This window comes from Pseudophryne corroboree, chromosome 2 (assembly GCF_028390025.1).
Source record: "Pseudophryne corroboree isolate aPseCor3 chromosome 2, aPseCor3.hap2, whole genome shotgun sequence".
In the NCBI taxonomy this organism is placed as follows: Eukaryota; Metazoa; Chordata; class Amphibia; order Anura; family Myobatrachidae; genus Pseudophryne; species Pseudophryne corroboree.
In genome coordinates this window covers 718539016-718559383 of record NC_086445.1, presented here as the reverse complement: position 1 = coordinate 718559383, position 20368 = coordinate 718539016, and the positions used below count along the sequence as shown (strand labels likewise).

The 20368-nt window shown below is 43.0% G+C and overlaps 1 protein-coding gene across 1 annotated transcript in view; it reads left to right on the top strand.

The window, feature by feature from the left end:
• The first annotated feature begins 4321 nt into the window (after positions 1-4321).
• Positions 4322-20368, top strand: part of INKA2 (inka box actin regulator 2) — a 68525-nt gene continuing 52478 nt past the window's right edge. The window contains exon 1 of the mRNA XM_063955359.1: positions 4322-4385. Coding sequence (XP_063811429.1) covers positions 4353-4385 — 33 coding nt within the window. The 5' untranslated portion in view covers positions 4322-4352. The remainder of the gene's footprint in view (positions 4386-20368) is intronic.

Below are 20368 nucleotides of genomic sequence, written 5' to 3'. Positions count from 1 at the left end.
CCCATACCTGGAAGTGCCCCGCTCCACGGCTATATTCACCGTCATTGTGACTGTAGTCACAGAGAGTGTCAGAGTGCAATACGCTTCTGAGAGTCCGGCAGTGGATGAGCACTGCTAAGGGATGTACTCAGTGAGAACTACTATGTAATTCTACCCCCTGGCATGGCTGGCACTGCCGTGCGGCGCCCCCCCATTGGCCGGCGCCCCTGGCAAGTGCCATCCTGGCCAATAGGAAGATACACCCCTGATGCTGATGTCTGTTGTTGGTACATGCCCAAGCCGGAACTATCATGGAGGGATCCTTCAGATCCTTCTGAAAATCTTGCAAAAATTGGCCCATAGGCTACTATAGGCTAATGACATGGCCAGGCTCCGGAATGCTTAGCATTCCGTAGCTCGATAAATCAGGCAGCACGGCAGTCCCCATAGAAACCTATGGGTGCTATGGCTGCTGTTTAAATGGATGGACCAAAGGAGGTATTGGAGATATCTTCTGTAGTCCATCTTTCATACATCCTGGAGATACTTAACATTTGCAGATATACCCCAAAAATGGGTATTTTTGTGGAGTGGGTATTTTTGTGAAAATTAGTATAAATAGACCCACACAATAAATATGGTGTGTTTACATACTTCTCAGTAATTTGGGCAGATTACAATAGACACTGTACATTTTTAGAAAAAAGATTTGGGAATAATATTACCTGGAATGACCTTAGAAAGTGAGGGCATATAAAAATATTAAAGGGGTTTCTGTGACAAGTATCACAAAAGTTCCCCTTTTATGTACCAGCAGATTGCCTGACTACCATTCAATCACATGATGTTGTCTGCAGCAAAAAATCCTTTTTATCTCCATATGATAGTTCTCTGTCCACTGCAGACTGTACAAACCTTCTCTCTGGCCATAGGCAAATGCAGGGGGGATTTCCGGTTGCCTGGAAACCCTCCTCCTCTTGGTAAGAAGTTCAAATTATGAATACAACAGCAATGGCATATAATATGATTACTAGAGCTGTTGCCACAACTTGCAGTTTAAGGGACAGAGCAGAGCTCCTGCACATGCCCAATAGAAGCAGCTTCTTCTACCAAGTTTGCTGTGTGTATGGATCTGAGCCCTCAATCATTGCACTGGACCTGAGAGTAGTTACCAGGAAGAAGAGACAGGAGCCTTACCACGTGGTGGTAGAATGTCTGCTTAGAAAGTGCAGTACTGGTTCTATAATATTTGTCTGTTTATTTATTTATTATGGTATGTTTAACCTTTTCCTGATCACTTATTTACATTATATAAATGTTTGATATTGCTTGTACTAAGACCATGTATGGTGTTACATATTAACACTGTATTCTATACAGTATCCAGTGTATAAAAAGACCAATGTTTACATTAATGTCCAGGGTCGTAACTAGGTTCTTCTACTGCTCCTCCAGACTCCGGCACTTGCTCTAGTGTTCCACAGAGTGGGAGATTGTGGACTGCATTTGGAAACTACCCTCTAGAAGTCCTGCGTTTGCCACTGCTGGTACTACACATAGAGAAACTGTAAAAGCGTCAGAAAATGGGATTCTGATTTTAATTCTATACTTATGAAAAACAACCATGAAAAAGCCTAGTTATACTACTAATGCGCATTGTACAGTCTTGAGAGAATGTTTTAGAAGTGTCCCAATGTTGTTATATAAATAGAAGTCATCAGTTTTGCATATACTGTATGTGATAATTGTAATGTTACCTGGTTTATACTGAATATGGCGGATGTAGTCAGGTGAACAGCGGTCGGGATCCCGGCGGTCAGCATACCGATGCCGGGATCCCGGCCGACAGGATGCCGGCAGGGGGCCCAGGGCTATTCCCACTCGTGGGTGTCCACGACACCCATAGAGTGGGAATAGAACCTGTGGCGAGTGCAGTGAGCCACAGAGCCCGCAAGGGGCTTCTCTGCAATTGTCCCCCTGCCGGCATCCTGGACCGCCAGTCACCCGACCCCAACCAGTATATTGTACCAGTAATCACCAAGTGCAATCTTATTGAGCAGTATTCCAGTTACAGAAGTCAGGTTACGGCATTGCCTTCAGAAAATACGCCACTGTCCAAGGGTGGACTTTACAGTATCCAGTCTATAGATCTATACTAAAAAGGTTTACAGTTAAAAAAGGGTGACCACTAATTGTCGACATGCATTAGGTTGACAGGGACAAAAGGTCAACATGCTCAAAAGGTCGACATGTAAAAGGTTGACAAGTTCAAAGTGTCAACAGGTTCAAAAGGTTGACATACACATTTTCGACACACATGTGGTCGACACAGGGTTTTGTTTTGTTCTCTTTGTTTTTTTCCCAACTTTTTCATACTTTACCATCCACGTGGACTATGGGGGTCATTCCGAGTTGTTCGCTCGCTAGCAGATTTTAGCAGCATTGCACACGCTAGGCTGCCGCCCTCTGGGAGTGTATTTTAGCTTAGCAGAATTGCGAACGAAAGATTAGCAGATTTGCGAATAGAAAATTCTTAGCAGTTTCTGAGTAGCTCCAGACTTACTCCTACATTGCGATCAATTCAGTCAGTTTCGTTCCTGGTTTGACGTCACAAACACGCCCTGCGTTCGGCCAGCCACTCCCCCGTTTCTCCAGACACTCCCGCGTTTTATCCAGGCACGCCTGTGTTTTTCCGCACACTCCCAGAAAACGGTCAGTTTCCGCCCAGAAACACCCACTTCCTGTCAATCACACTCCGATCACTTCAACGATGGAAATTCTTCGGTTGGACGTGAGTAAATCTACTAAGTTTTGAGCTAAAATACTTAGCGCATGCGCATTGTGTACCGTGCGCATGCGCATTTTCACCTTAATCGCTCCGTTGCGAAAATCGGCAACGAGTGAACCCCTATGATTGGGAATAGTAACCTGTGCCGAGCACAGTAGTAGTGGAGCGAGGCATCTTGCCTGAAGCATGGTGAGCGAAGCCAGCCATGCGAGGGGACGTGGTACACTAATGGGGTTTTATGTGGCAGAAAAGGGACAAAACAGCCCAAAAAATTTAAAATAAATTTGTGTCAACCTTTTTTGTCATTTTTTGTTTTTCGACCATTTCCATGTCAACCTTTTGACCCTGTGAACCTTTTCTATTGTGTACCTATTCCATGTCGACGTTTTGCCCCATGTTGACCTAATGCATGTCGATCATTAGTGATCGACCTATTGACTGTAGACCTTTCTAGTTTACATCTAATGATCCACACCCAACTTTACACACCAATCTTAAAAAATGTATGTGATCACTATGAAATGCTAAAAACTTTCCCTAGAATGTGTCTTCCATTCGCTTCTCATTCTCAGCTATTCTGGCCCCTCCATTATCCCTTCACAGATCCTCTTTTCAGCATGTAAGGCAAGTGATGCTTGATGGATAAATATAAAAAAGCAGAATTCTACTTCTAATTATACCAATGAGATTAACGCTAATTACGTAAATGAAAACTGCATGCTACTGTTTTAGCATCACAATATATTAACAGATTGCAAATAGTTTTTAGAGAATTCGCCACCTTTGGGTTATAGGGCCTTATTCAGGTCACATCGCAACACAATTTCTGAGGTAAGGTTGTAGCGTGCACGTCCCGTCCTGCCTGTGCACACGCAGTTAATGCAGTCAGCTCGCATTAACTGCAGACGCCTCTGCCTGATTGACAAGCAGAGGTATTCGCGGGGCGGGGCCATTCGCAGACCGCTGCAGAGAAAACAGGTGTGGGTCGGCGCTGTTTTCGTCACACGCAGCCGCTCTGATAAAGAAAATGATGGCGGGACTCCTGCCATCGCATCCAGGCTGTGCCGGCAGGAGGCTTCCCTAGTTTCTGCGACCGCACACTAAGTGCGACACGCTCGCAATTAGTGCATGGTCGGGGTCGGTGAGCGTCGGGTAGCATGTCTTGCCCTGCGATGAGCGGCCCCCAGCATGTGAAAGAACTGATTGCAAATTCTGCTTTTTAGCAGAATTTGCGATCCGTACTGAATAGAGTCCATAGTCATGCTGTAATACCACAATATGGAATAACAATAATGAAATACAGTGGTATACCGTTATTATTACTTTATATGATCGTGGTAAGAGTACAGCTGATACTGCTCTAGTTACAGTACCAAAGTTCTGTATTGTGGTGTAATGAACGTGATCAGACTGGCAAAGTATCCGGGCAGCTGCCTTTTTCTTTCCCTTTCTAGGCTGTTTCTTGTAATCCCCCATATAAGCAGCTGATGGGAGGCTCTTAGCATTTGGAAGCCAGAAAGAATGTTGATTCATCACTTTCATGTGAGGGGAATGGGAAGCTGGATCTCTCTCACCACTAACTAGAATGGAGATAGTAGCAAATGACTCTGGGATAAGGGTAAATACATCCAAAAATAGGACAAGGAGCAATAAAATTTAATTATTTTTAGAATTAAGAAAGCACTGCATAGATCACACAGAATGTTGTAGAAACAACAAGTGGTCCAACTATATTTCAAAAAGAAACATTTACTGTGGTCTCTTTGCCCTTAGGTCAGACATGCCAGATTGAAGTGAGATATATTACCATGTAATGCTTGGGTAGTGCCATTGTACAAGCTATTCTTAGCAAACAGGTTCTTGCAAATGTATTAAGCAGATGTAATTTTCCAAATACTACAATCAGCAGATTCTGGGCTGATATAACCCCTTCAGTGGTATGCCCGGAAATCTTCCGGGGTAGCCAGCGATGTCATCGCTGTGCAGAGAGAGTTAGATTTGGGTGGGGTGTGTTCAAACTGAAATCTCAATTGCAGTGTAAAAATATAGCAGCCAGTAATACCCTGCACAGAAACAATATAACCCACCCAAATCTAAATCTTTCTGCATATGTTACATCTGCCCCACCTGCAGTGGAACATGGTTTTGCCCATTAGTGTGCTTTTTTGCACAATATCAAACAATTTAGCAAAATTATATAATATGTCTTCCAAATATTTTTTTCAAAATAAACCAAAGTTGCACTCTGTCATGGGTTGGGTGGCTATATGTGCCTCTTTATACTTATGCTCAGCAGGAATTTGATGATGTGTCAATGGAGTCAGAAGCCAGGAGCAACAGCCATAGCCAAAATAACCTTTTTTGGTGAAAGGGGAACAAATTAGAGCAATATAGTAACAATTACTATTAGCTGCTTTATTAGCACATACTGGTATCTTACACAACAACCACCCCTCTGGCATTTGTTCCACAACAATTTTTGCAGACAGGTCATTCCATGGTAACAAACGTTACGTTTTGAAATATATTTCATGAGAAATATATTTTTTGGAGGATGTGTTTTGATTATTTTCTGCAAAGTAAATGTTGTTTGTGTGGTACATGATATGCTTTCATTTTGATGCAAAGCTTGTCATGAAAACTGGTAACATACGTTACATAAAAAGACCATTTTCATGGAATGACCCAGACAGGGAAGAATTGCTGAGGATGTAGGCATCATGGGATGTACCAGGATAGCCAGTTACAAAACTCAAGATTTAAAAATTCATTATATCATCCAGCCAAACTGCCCAATATTGTGCTCTGGAGCTATCTAATGCACATGGAATAAGTATGATGTCTGTAAGTATAAATATGTGCACTATTCAACTCATGAAGCTGCTGATGGTGCTCTAATTGATTCTACAGGGTTATATCAGTCAGATGGTGATTTCTATTGTGCAGGTAGGTGCACAACATACCATAACCTTGGACATCCATTATTACTACTTCCACACTGCCCTACATACTTTTGGGTACTTAAAAAGTCACCACTATCAATTTCCTACCATTAGAATGGGTTTAGAAGCCAAAATCGAATGTCTAACATCATTCTAAACATTTGGGGATTTGAGGATTGATTAAGAGTTTGAGTTTGAGTTTGATTTCAAATCAGACTTCAGTAAATGTGGGGATTCTGTGTTAGGTTAGGGGAAAACATTGATTTTTTTCAGAAATTTGATTTCTATTGGGATGTGACTAGAAGTTGGCAATGGAATCGATTTCACATTTAATTTGGGCTTCAGTAAATCTCTTCAATCCACATTCAATAGAAGTCAAATGGATATCGAATGACAAATCCCTTGAATCACCGAAATCAAACTTTAGTAAATTTTGCCCCTGGAGTTGCTGAAGCACAGCAACTTCTGTCTGAGAAACCCATCATATGCAATTATCACAAGGGCATACATCTAATGTTACATTTTACAGACACATTAGTCATTTCTAGAGACTGTTATTTCTACTCAAATACACTGTTCATGTTTGTTATATAATCGGCACCATCTGTGTCACTCTCTGTCTCCTCTTTCCGTCAGGGACCTGCCCATGTCATTTCTTAGACCATTAAGGTGTACACTCATAAAGAGAATCATTTAAGCCAAAAATTGTGGCAGCAATATACAGTAAGACATTCAGTGTCATCACTTACGACTGGCACAACTACATCAGTGTATTCCTACCCGTCTGCTGAAGCGGCAGGAAGTTAAAATTAAATAACATTGTAGATAGGGAGGGGACTTAAAACAAGTAAAGGTGACATAGCCTTTAGAAATCTCTTATATTGATTGTACTAAACTACAGAGTATTCTGCTCTATTTACAGTTAAGAGGCTATGCAAAAAAAAAAAAAGAATTATCAACAGTCATGTTAGAGCGTGACAGGATTCATTTATTTCCTTAGCATCTGATTCATCTTGAAATTGTATTTAATTGTGTTTATTGCCATGACGACTCAGTAACCTACAGCTTTAATACTCCGTACCAAATGTCACCTTAACTCTTTATAGATTCTTTATTAAAAATCATCTTAGACCACATTTAGGTACTACTGTATATGTTTTGCACTGTGAACTTCACTGTGTTTAATCTTATTTATATTTCATATTTATCATTATGTCAAATCTCACATTAAAATTTTTTTTTTTTTCCATATGTCTTAATGATTGTTCACAATCAGGTTTGTTAAGCTTTTGACTTAAAAATATAGCAATTTAGGGACCTATTCATGATTATTCAGTGCACAGCTGTTCTCATTCTCTGACCAGCATTCCAATGCAATCCTATGAGAGTGACCGGCAATGAACTCTCATTATCATTGGGACTCCGTAACAAGTGTCACAAACATGTGGGTTTTTCGTAGCCGAAGGCAAATTAGTGGTTGGTGCCTCACATGCATTCACTACCAACATATCAGCAGCAACCAGATACCCCCCCCCCCATTCACCATAAATGCACCAGCAGCACCCACATTCCCCACCTCATTCACCATTAACACCCAGATACTCCCTCTCTTTCAGTACCAACATTCCAGCAGAATGCAGATAAACACCCTCCTTAACAATCAACACCACAACAGTACCTAGATGTCCACCAACATCCACTATTCATTCTGGAATGCATAATGTCATCAGCCATTTTGCCAACACCATAATGCTGACAGTAAGTATGTTGACATTGTTGATATGTTGACATGGAACATGTCAACATCTGCATAATGTTGATATTTTAAAAATATCTACATCTGAAATGTCGACATGTGAATGGAGAAGGTAGAAAACATGCACTCCAAAGTTGTGACTTGCCTGCTGCAGATATGGTCTAAAGCTGGGGAGAGGGGGGAGGTCAGGATCGATGGACTTGGCTCTCGGGTGCATAAAGCGAAATTGAGCATATTATTATTTCTGATTTAAATGATTTGCGCTTGCACTGGATGTCAAATGCTATCGCATTGCATTGAAGAGAACACCTTTGCCTGAGGGACAGGCAGAGGCGTTCATGGGGTGGTGACACAGTGTTGCAGTATTGGGACCATGAAAATGGGGCAGGTCTGTGCCATTTTTTGCAGTGGCCACCTGACGCCACACGCGGCCGCTGCGATGAGGAAAATGGTGATGGCCCATCTGCCTTTGCAGCCAGGCAGAAGGACTATAATTATTCAGCAATGCGATCGCATTGCTAGCCACCATTAGTATGCTGGGCAGCCTCCATCATGCGATCACAAGCAGTTGCGGTTTTGCTATTTTAGTTCTTGGAACAGACACTGCAGGCCTACACAAACTCCCACCCATTTTCTTGATGTTGGGCCACCACACGGAACGGAATGCAACAGGAGATCCAATGTTTTAGACACCCCTGGATGCCCAGAGGTCTTACTGAAATGGAATTCAGATAAAACAGCAGTTCTGAGATTTTCAGAAACAAACAGAAGTCCAGATGGTGTCCTTGAGGGAGCTTGTGTTTATACTGACTGGATACGTCAAGCAAAATCTACATTAATAATAATAATAATAATAATAATTTTATTTATATAGCGCTCTTTCTCCAATAGGACTCAAGGCGCTTAACAGATACATAGACCGGCAAGGATACACTTTGGAGAAATGATTAGCACCAATGATTTGGAGACCTCTTGAACTGGAAGGAAACTCTGAGACAGGGTATCTGCCTTCACGTTCTTTGACCCAGGTTCTTAAGTGATTAAAAAATGAAACCTTGCAAAGAAGAGTGCCCACCTTCCCTGCCAGGAAATTAATCTTTTTGCAGAATCAATGTACGGCAAGTTCTTATGATGGGTGAATACCGTAACCACATGTCTGGCACCCTCCAGTCAATGTCTCTTTTCTTCCAGGGCCCACTTGACTGCCAAGAGTTCACGATTCCCCACATCATATTTGGATTCTACTGCGACCTCAGAAGCATCGACTTCCACTATGAAAGGCAGATCTGGATCAGGATGGTGAAGGACTGGAGCTAAGACAAAAGTCTTCTTAAGATTTTCAAATGCCTGTAGTGCCTTGCGGAGACAAAAGGGTGGGGTCTGCACCTTTCTTAGTCAGTTCCACAATAGGTGCCACGATGCTGGAGAAAGAGTGAATAAATCTCCTATAATAGTTGGTGAAGCCCAGAAAATGTTGTACAGCCTTTAAATTGGTGGGACGAACCCAATCAAGAACTGCTTGAATCTTATTGGGGTCCATAGAAAACCTTTTAGGAGTGATAATATACCTTAAGAAGGAAACCTTCTCAACTCCCCACTCACAATTTTCCAATTTGGCATACAGATGATGTTCTCTGAGCTTTTGGAGGAATACCTTGACATGAGCTCGATGTTCCTGAAGGGATTTAGAGTAAATCAAAATGTCATCCAGGTAAACAACAACAAATCTTCCCAAAAACTCCCAAAGAGCATCATTAATAAGGTCCTGGAATACTGCTGAGGCATTTGAAAGACCGAACGGCATTACCAGGTATTCGTATTGGCCAGAATGGGTGTTGAAGGCAATCTTCCATTTGTCCCCCTGCTTTATCCTGATAAGATTATATGCTCCTCACAAAGCAATTTTGGAAAAAAATCCCAGCCTCCATTAATTGATCGAACAAGACTGAGATGAGAGGTAGCAGATATGAATTCTTGATTGTAACCTTATTCAGGACTCTGTAATCAATGCATGGCCGAAGGGAATCGTTCTTTTTCACCACAAAGAATAACTCCACAGTTGATTTAGAAGGACGAATGAATCCTTTCTTAAGATTCTCTTGAATATAGTTCTCCATAGCTTTGGTTTTGTGAAAAGACAGAGTATTGATGTAGATGTGTAACAAATCAATCAGGATGACACTTGCAGCATCAGTGTAATACAGGTCTTTACTCAGCAGGAGTCAGACACCAAGTGGAAGTAACAGGAGACAAACAGGAAGTAAGTCACCTTGGTATGACATCATCTCCCATAATGCATAGCATGCATTTACAATAGAGCCGAGCCTTTGGGAGCTAGCACTGGGCATAAGGTTGACAGCACAATCATAAGGATGGTGGCGAAGGAAGGAATTGGCCTGCTATTTAGAGAAGACATCTGCATAGGAATAATACTAGATATGCAACCCCTCAGGAACAGGCTGCACAATGCGAACTGGGATAGTCAGACATCTCTGGGAACACTCTGAACTCCAACTAATTCACCGGTTCTCAAGTTGAAGACTGGGTTATGTGTTTTCAGCCAAGGAAGCTTTATCATGACAGGAGTCAGAGTACACTGTACAAAAAAGAAGGTCATACTTTCTGAATTCAAACCACCAACTGATAAACGGAGGACTGGTGTCCGAAAGTTCACTTGACCGTTAAGGAGCGGATTTCCATCAAGACCACACACACATAGAGATTGGCGACTCTAGGTCTTCCTTAGAGATACCCCAAGAATGAGCGAACTCAAAATCCATGAAGTTCCCTATGGCACCATAATCCAAAAAGGCCTGGACTTCAATCACTACTTCTTGAGTTGTTATCTTTATGGAAAGTAGTACAGAGTTATTAGGAGAGATGGACGAGAGACCTGAGCAAACTACTCCTACTTCACTAAGGCCTTGTCATTTCCCGCCTTCTGCAGACAGGTACTCGCCAAATGTCCCTTACCTCCGCAATACAGGCATAAACCAAGGTTGTGTAACCTGGCCTTCTCCTGGGGCGTCAAGCCGAAGGCCCCAATCTGCATTGGCTCCACATCATCCTCGAGGACTCTGGCATGGCCCACCGGGTGACGGCAAGGGTGTCTCCTTCCCCACCCTGCATTCCTGCCACCTTGATAGCCAGTTGCATGAGGGCATCAAGGATTCTGGGAGTTGGTTACTGCACCAGGTGATCCTTTATTTTTTGGTAAGGCCTAGCCGGAATTGACTCTGCAGAGCCGGATCGTTCCAGCCACAGTCATTAGCTCAGCGTCAATACTTTGTGCAATAAACCTCAGCAGAAGTCTTTCCCTGTTTTAATAAGCGCAGTTGCGCCTCTGCGGACACTGCCCAATTCTGGTTATCATAAAGCACTCCCAGGGCTGCGAAGGAGGCATCCACGGTGCAAAGACTAGGATGATCAGATGGAAGGTCAAAGGCCCAAGACTTAGGGTTGCCTTGAAGGAAAGAAATAACAATACCCACATGCTGAGTATCGGATCAGAAGAGTTCTGAGCTGGAAGTTCAGTACTGCTTTCGGTGTCCAGAGAACCGGTCAGGGAGGTTGAGTTTAGGTTCCTTTACTGCTGCCTGCGGGGAAGCATTGGATCTCCTAACCTCTTCTTGGGAGGTAACATGAAGAGTAAGATCTGTTGGGTCAGACCCTTGATCTGATTAGCAAATATTTGAGCATCATTTTGCTGCGTCAGTTCCATTCTGACCAGCAGGACCACCCAGCTACAGATTTGGGGCTGGTTATACTGTTAGGGACCTTGGACTCACTTGGCATCAAGACTCTTGGACTTGCTTAGAATTGTGGTTCTTGGAACTGATGAGCGTGGAAACACTTGGACTTGATGAACGTGTAGATACTTGGACTTTATAAGTGTGCAGATGATTGGACTTGATAAACATGCAGATACTTGGACTTGTGGGTGTCTTCTGGGTGACTGCAGCCTTGCCCTCAGTCCGCAGTGCCCCAGGCGGCTGCCCTGCTTGCTCACACCTAAAACCACTCCTGATAAGGACATGCACTGAAACTAAAAGGAGATATGTTCAAGGGAAATTTGAGGAAAAATTACTTCACAGAAAGGATAACAGGTAGAATAGCCTCCCATCTGAGGTGGTAGAGGCAAATGCAGTAGATCAAATTAAACATGCATGGGATAGACATAAGGATATCCTTACAAAGAAATAAGGATCAAATAGGGTTTGAGTCAACAATATGGTTAAAAGGGGGCAGACTAGATGGGCCGAGTGGTTCTTATTTGCCGTCAAATTCTCTGTTTCTATGTTACATAAATAACAATAATTATGTTTATGTAAGTACAATTTCAATTACCACCTTAAACAGTTCAATGTTTACATTTACCACAAGGGCATGTGTCAAACAAGTAATTGCATGAAGGGCATAACCTATTTTTCTCCTATGATTCAATTAAAGTAATGTCTCACAGTATTTCCCACATATATTTCCTGTATTTACTTATTATGCTTGTTACTGATACTGCCTATATTTTGTTTATGAATATACTACTTGCTTTTCAAGTGCTTTGTTTATGTCATACTCTCAGTGCTAAATTGCCAACATTACAGCACTTATACCCTATTTGCATATGTGACTAATTAGCTGCACAAAACACTATTAGTTCTATTGCCACCTGGAGACGTTGTTTGGTTGCAATTATTGTTTTACTAACAGCCTTATTTAGCACTAAATTATTCTTCTGCCAGTTAATAAATTTTCACTTTCTGTAATCATATTATAGTATATTATATATTTATGTTTAATAGTATATTATTATTATTATTATTATTATTATTAGCTGGGATAGCCAGCATTGCCGTGTTGAAGAATGGACTTTGGGGGTTATTCAGAGATGAATGCAGATGGCTGCATACACTGCCAGATCTGCATTCATTGATAAGTGATGTGCCTAACAGTTAATAATATAGGGGGTAATTCCAAGTTGATCGCAGCAGGAAATTTTTTAGCAATTGGGCAAAACCATGTGCACTTCAGGGGGGGCAGATATAACATTTGCAGAGAGAGTTAGATTTGGGTGTGGTGTGTTCAATCTGTAATCTAATTTGCAGTGTAAAAATAAAGCAGCCAGTATTGACCCTGCACAGAAATAAAATAACCCACCCAAATCTAACTCTCTCTGCAAATGTTATATCTGCCACACCTGCAGTGCACATGGTTTTGCCCAATTGCTAACTTTCTTGCTGCTGCGATCAACTCAGAATTACCCCCATAGTCTTTATTTCTGCTCTTTAAAATACATGGGAACTCAGCAAGACACATAAAACATAAGTAACCATTGATATGCATATCAATGGTTACTTATGTTTTATGTGTCTTGCTGAGTTCCCATGTATTTTAAAGAGCAGAAATAAAGACTATATTATTAACTGTTAGGCACATCACTTATCAATTAACACTTAGATACTAAAATAAGAGTGCGCCCAAACAAGAGTCATACTTTTCTCCTTGTGCATATACAATTGTTTTTCTTTGACTCTGTGCGCACTGCCATACGGACAGATAGGCATTTCCAATAATCATTGTCCATCTCTGGCCTCTATATGATTACCAACGTATTTTGAATCTAGGTCGGTGCAGGATCAAAAACCCTCCTTTTCCGTGTAAAGATCTGCATTCATGTCTGCACATGCTGAAGGCCACCCAGCACAGGACAAGGCCGTCCAGCATGTGTGAGGTCGGCCCCCGATGCGTCCGCGAGTAGATTGCGGATGCATCGGAACTAAGGTTGACCCCTGGAAGCAGTGCCTGGCTGCGCTGCCAGGCAGTCAGCAGCCATTTTTCTTTTATCGGAGCGGCTGCGTGCCACATCATGCAGTAGCTCTAAGGAAGCTCTGGGATCGCATATTGCCGGGTCGGGGAAGCCAGCAGTAGTGTCCAATGCCGGATTCCACCCGGGAAGGACCAATTTCCAATTCCCGGGTGGGATCCGGCATTGGCGATGTGAAAAAGGTATAAATAGCATATGCATATCAATGGTTACTTATGTTTTATGTGTCTTGCTGAGTTCCCATGTATTTTAAAGAGCAGAAATAAAGACTATATTATTAACTGTTAGGCACATCACTTATCAATTAACACTTAGATACTAAAATAAGAGTGCGCCCAAACAAGAGTCATACTTTTCTCCTTGTGCATATACAATTGTTTTTCTTTGACTCTGGGCGCACCGCCATACGGACAGATAGGAATTTCCAATAATCATTGTCCATCTCTGGCCTCTATATGATTACCAACGTATTTTGAATCTAGGTCGGTGCAGGATCAAAAACCCTCCTTTTCCGTGTAAAGATCTGCATTCATGTCTGCACATGCTGAAGGCCACCCAGCACAGGACAAGGCCGTCCAGCATGTGTGAGGTCGCCCCCCGATGCGTCCGCGAGTAGATTGCGGATGCATCGGAACTAAGGTTGACCCCTGGAAGCAGTGCCTGGCTGCGCTGCCAGGCAGTCAGCAGCCATTTTTCTTTTATCGGAGCGGCTGCGTGCCACATCATGCAGTAGCTCTAAAGAAGCTCTTGGATCGCATATTGCCGGGTCGGGGAAGCCAGCAGTAGCGTCCAATGCCGGATTCCACCCGGGAAGGACCAATTTCCAATTCCCGGGTGGGATCCGGCATTGGCGATGTGAAAAAAGTATAAATAGCTGATCTTCCTCAAGATAATATGATATTCCCACATACAAAAGGGGGGAAAAATACACAATCACAAGATTTATATTAAAGAGAAACGGAGGATAGAGGAAAGAAGAAAAGGAGGAAAGCGGAACAGAAATCATTGCAAAGCAGAAATCTCTGACCAACATTGGAGATATTGGAGACCATGGCTAGTATCTGTCAGTACAGGTGCAGTGTGATAGTTGATCGCCCCCCACTGGTACATATAAGCCTGTGCCTTCAGATCAGTGCAAGTTTCGGCACTAGGAGGCATCCTGAGTGAAGTTGCTTAAACGAAAATTTTAATTAAGAGTCTCCACTGCCTAGTTGGTGGCCACCATGTAGACCTCCATGGCCCTGATGAAGTTCAAACCGAAACAAAAACCTAATCCTGGTCAAACTACGCCACCATGCCAAATTTGGTGATGCTAGGTACAACACTCTGGACGTGCATAAAGGACAAACAGACACACACACACACACACACACACACACACACACACACACACACACACACACACACACACACACTATCTTGCTTATTATATAAATATTATTATTATTATTATTATTATTATTAGATGCTATAAAAAGTGTATGCAGTGCCGTAGAAGAGGTTACTTATAAACAAAGCATAAATACAATTCCAAATAGTGATTACAAAGCTGAAATACAAACATTGTGGTACTACCATAGGTAGGGAGTGAAAAGTACAGGGAAAGGGTAGAGAAACTTGTGGTAGCTAGTCAGCAGGCAGAGGTGAGTCACAGAAGGAGGACGGTAGATGCTGTGCAGTGAGAGAGGAAAATAAAGCAGTAAGCAGCGTTAAGGATAGTAGAGTAGGGAGTAGAGAGTGCACACATACTGCACAGGGAGAGCAGAAAGGAAAAAGTTACAGTAGTCAAGGTGGGAGATGACGGGGTAAATTTATTAACATTTAACATTTTATTAACAATTGCAGCTGAGATCAGTCTCGGCTGACATCGGCCGTTTGAGATTGCAACTTCTTGAAAAAAAACACGGTAGTTTACTAAACTACCGTGTTTTTTCAATTCAAGTTTACGGATGTCGATGTTATTTATATTGGTGGGCAGTGTTTTACGGGGGGGGGTTTAGTAAAACACTGTTGGACATGACACAATGAAGCCCAGCTGGAATAGTGAGATCCGTGAAGGGCTACATTGTGTAGAGTATTTAACTATTTAAAAAAATATATAATACTTTGCGTGGGGTCCCCCCTTCTGAATATAACCAGCCCTGGGCTCATTGAGCCTGTCCTGGTTGTTAAAATACTGGGGGGAAAATGTTTAGGGGTTCCCAGTGGAAGTCCAGATAGGACGAAAAGCGTTGGGGATACCTACCTTCTCTTAAGTTAAGATATTGATTTTTTTACCTACGTTGGTCTTATTAATTTATATCATATAATTTTATAATTGAGTCCTTATATGCTATACCATATACGTTTTTAACAGTATTTCATATATGTTGGAGATATATTTATATTTTTTTATCTCTGATGATATAATAATTTTTTAATATTTTCCCTGTGTGGTTTTGTGTTATATCTTTTATTGGTGCAAATTTTATTGTGATTAAATTTTTTTTAATTAGAACCTCCTCCTTTAACATTAATTGACACCATTGGTCGCTTTAGAACATCTTATCTACCATTTCTGAGATTACTTTTAAAACACCTTACCAGTGTTTTTGACTTAAGACATAGCTGACGCCCTAAATATATTAGAGGGAGTGTCTTTTTTTAGGAGGGTTTTTAGTATTTCTGGTCCATATACTAGTACTATTTGTTATCGCTAATTGGCGCTGCTCAGCTTCTTTCTTCTCACATAGAGTATTTAACTATTTAAAAAAATATATAATACTTTGTGTGGGGTCCCCCCTTCTGAATATAACCAGCCCTGGGCTCATTGAGCCTGTCCTGGTTGTTAAAATACTGGGGGGGAAATGTTTAGGGGTTCCCAGTATTTTAAAAAGCAGCATATGCTGTTGGACCGGTCCTGGTTCCAAATATATGGGGGGAAAAAGAACGTAGAGGTCTCTCGTATTTGTGAAACCAGCACCAGGCTCCACTTGTCAAGAAGTTAATGCCACAGCCGGTTGAAACATTTATACAGGTCTCTGCGGCCGTGGCATTACCAACTCAACTAGTCACCCCTGAGAGGGTTTCCTGGGGGAGTGAGGACCCCCTCCCCAATAAAGATCCCCCCCCCCCCCCCAGGCACACAGGGGCCAGGGATGAAGCCCGAAGTTGTTCCCGGCACCCCTGGGCGGTGGATGCCAGGCTGATAGCCATTCAGTGTAAAACTAAGAAATAATATTGTCTTTTGTCCAAGAGCCCGGTGCTGATTTTTAAAATACTGGGAACCCCTACACATTTTTCTACCGGTATTTTAACAATCAGAACCGGCTCAAAGAGCCTGGGGCTGGTTATAATTAGGAGGAGGGACTCCACCCAAGAATTGGTGTGGCAATTTCAGGGAGAACCAAGGTCATTTGTTACAAACTGATATAGCATTTGATGGAGAACAGGGGAAAAGAAGGGCGTGATAAGGGTGGATGGGGATGAAGATGGAAGGGTTGCTAGCACATTGAAGAGATTATGGGAGCCGGTCGTGGGAGTCTTTTCCAGTCCTCCAGTCCATTGTTACCAGTGCCTGTCATCTCGGGGGTTCTCGTTCATTGGGTTACTCTCCCGGTGTTGTGAGTAGCGGCTTTTGCTGCGTCTTGCGGCCTAGGCCGCTGTATTCTTTGGTAAAACTAGTTACAGGTGTTTTTGCGGAGGTTTCCACCCTAACTGTCCTCCCCGGTACACAACGGTGCCGTGTAGGGTGTGGAAAGTAGTACCTTTGTTGTCCTTTTCCTTTGGCGGCGTGCCGCACTTACGTTTAGTTTTAGGTTTTTTAGTAGCCCCTAGCTCTGAGTTTGTTAGGGAGAGGACGTGGCTGGCATCCTCTCCGTTTATTGTTGAACTTGATTGATTGTGCTTTATTGCTTAATTGTGGGGAGGACTGGGGAGCAGCTGTATAATATAGGAGGAGTACAGTGCAGAGTTTTGCTGATCAGTGACCACCAGTTTTATCCGTTCTCTGCCTGAAAAAAACGCTCCTTATCTGTGCTCAGTGTGCTGCATATATCTGTGCTCACACTGCTTAATTGTGGGGACCTGGGAGCAGCTGTATTATATAGGAGGAGTACAGTGCAGAGTTTTGCTGACAGTGACCACCAGTATACGTTGTCTGCCTGAAAAACACTCCGTATCTGTGCTCAGTGTGCTGCATATATCTGTGCTCACACTGCTTAATTGTGGGGACTGGGGAGTAGCTGTATTATATAGCAGGAGTACAGTGCAGAGTTTTGCTGACAGTGACCACCAGTATACGTTGTCTGCCTGAAAAACACTCCATATCTGTGCTCAGTGTGCTGCTTTATTGTGGGGACTGGGGACCACCAGTATAATATTATATAGGAGGAGTACAGTGCAGAGTTTTGCTGACCAGTGACCACCAGTATACGTTGTCTGCCTGAAAAACACTCCATATCTGTGCTGCATTGTAGACAGTATATAGTAGGAGTACAGTGCATAATTTTGCTGACCACCAGTATATAATATATAGCATTACGGTACAGAAGGCCACTGCTGTACCTACCTCTGTGTCGTCAAGTATACTATCCATCCATACCGGTGGTGCATTTCAGTTTTGCACAGTTTGCTGACCACCAGTATATAATATATAGCAGTACGGTACAGTAGGCCACTGCTGTACCTACCTCTGTGTCGTCAAGTATACTATCCATCCATACGTGTGGTGCATTTCATTTTTGCACAGTTTGCTGACCACCAGTATATAATATATAGCAGTACGGTACAGTAGGCCACTGCTGTACCTACCTCTGTGTCGTCAAGTATACTATCCATCCATACCTGTGGTGCATTTCATTTTTGCACAGTTTGCTGACCACCAGTATATAATATATAGCAGTACGGTACAGTAGGTCACTGCTGTACCTACCTCTGTGTCGTCAAGTATACTATCCATCCATACCTGTGGTGCATTTCATTTTTGCACAGTTTGCTCACCACCAGTATATAATATATAGCAGTACAGTACAGTAGGCCACTGCTGTACCTACCTCTGTGTCGTCAAGTATACTATCCATCCATACCTGTGGTGCATTTCAGTTTTGCACAGTTTGCTAACCACCAGTATATAATATATAGCAGTACGGTACAGTAGGCCACTGCTGTACCTACCTCTGTTTCGTCAAGTATTCTATCCATCCATACCTGTGGTGCATTTCAGTTGTGCGCAGTATATATAGTAGTAGGCCATTGCTATTGATACTGGCATATAATTCCACACATTAAAAAAAGGAGAACAAAAATGTGGAGGTTAAAATAGGGAAAGATCAAGATCCACTTCCACCTCATGCTGAAGCTGCTGCCACTAGTCATGGCCGAGACGATGAAATGCCATCAACGTCGTCTGCCAAGGCCGATGCCCAATGTCATAGTAGAGAGCATGTAAAATCCAAAAAACAAAAGTTCAGTAAAGTGACCCAAAAATCTAAATTGAAAGTGTCTGAGGAGAAGCGTAAACTTGCCAATATGCCATTTACGACACGGAGTGGCAAGGAACGGCTGAGGCCCTGGCCTATGTTCATGGCTAGTGGTTCAGATTCACATGAGGATGGAAGCACTCATCCTCTCGCTAGAAAAATGAAAAGACTTAAGCTGGCAAAAGCACAGCAAAGAACTGTGCCTTCTTCTAAATCACAAATCCCCAAGGAGAGTCCAATTGTGTCGGTTGCGATGCATGACCTGCCCAACACTGGACGGAAAGAGGTGGCGCCTTCCACCATTTGCACGCCCCCTGCAAGTGCTAGAAGGAGCACCCGCAATCCAGTTCATGATAGTCAAATTGAAGATGTCACTGTTGAAGTACACCAGGATGAGGATATGGGTGTTGCTGGCGCTGGGGAGGAAATTGACAAGGAGGATTCTGATGGTGAGGTGGTTTGTTTAAGTCAGGCACCCGGGGAGACACCTGTTGTCCGTGGGACGAATATGGCCATTGACATGCCTGGTCAAAATACAAAAAAAATCAGCTCTTCGGTGTGGAATTATTTCAACACAAATGCGGGCAACAGGTGTCAAGCCGTGTGTTGCCTTTGTCAAGCTGTAATAAGTAGGGGTAAGGACGTTAACCACCTAGGAACATCCTCCCTTATACGTCACCTGGACCGCATTCATTAGAAGTCAGTGACAAGTTCAAAAACTTTGGGTGACAGCGAAAGGATTCCACTGACAACTAAATCCCTTCCTCTTGTAACCAAGCTCCTGCAAACCACACCACCAACTCCCTCACTGTCAATTTCCTCCTTACACAGGAAAGCCAATAGTCCTGCAGGCCATGTCACTGGCAAGTCTGACGAGTCCTCTCCTGTCTGGGATTCCTCTGATGCATCCTTGAGTGTAACGCCTACTGCTGCTGGCTCTGCTGTTGTTGCTGCTGGGAGTCGATCGTCATCCCAGAGGGGAAGTCGGAAGACCACTTGTACTACTTCCAGTAAGCAATTGACTGTCTAACAGTCCTTTGCGAGGAAGATGATATATCACAGCAGTCATCCTGCTGCAAAGCGGATAACTCAGGCCTTGGCAGCCTGGGCGGTGAGAAACGTGGTTCCGGTATCCACCGTTAATTCAGAGGCAACTAGAGACTTGATTGAGGTACTGTGTCCCCGGTACCAAATACCATCTAGGTTCCATTTCTCTAGGCAGGCGATACCGAAAATGTACACAGACCTCAGAAAAAGAGTCACCAGTGTCCTAAAAAATGCAGTTGTACCCAATGTCCACTTAACCACGGACATGTGTACAAGTGGAGCAGGGCAGACTCAGGACTATATGACTGTGACAGCCCACTGGGTAGATGTATTGCCGTCCGCAGCAAGAACAGCAGCGGCGGCACCAGTAGCAGCATCTCGCAAACGCCAACTCGTTCCTAGGCAGGCTACGCTTTGTATCACCGCTTTCCAGAAGAGGCATACAGCTGACAACCTCTTACGGAAACTGAGGAACATCATCGCAGAATGGCTTACCCCAATTGGACTCTCCTGGGGATTTGTGACATCGGACAACGCCATCAATATTGTGCGTGCATTACATCTGGGCAAATTCCA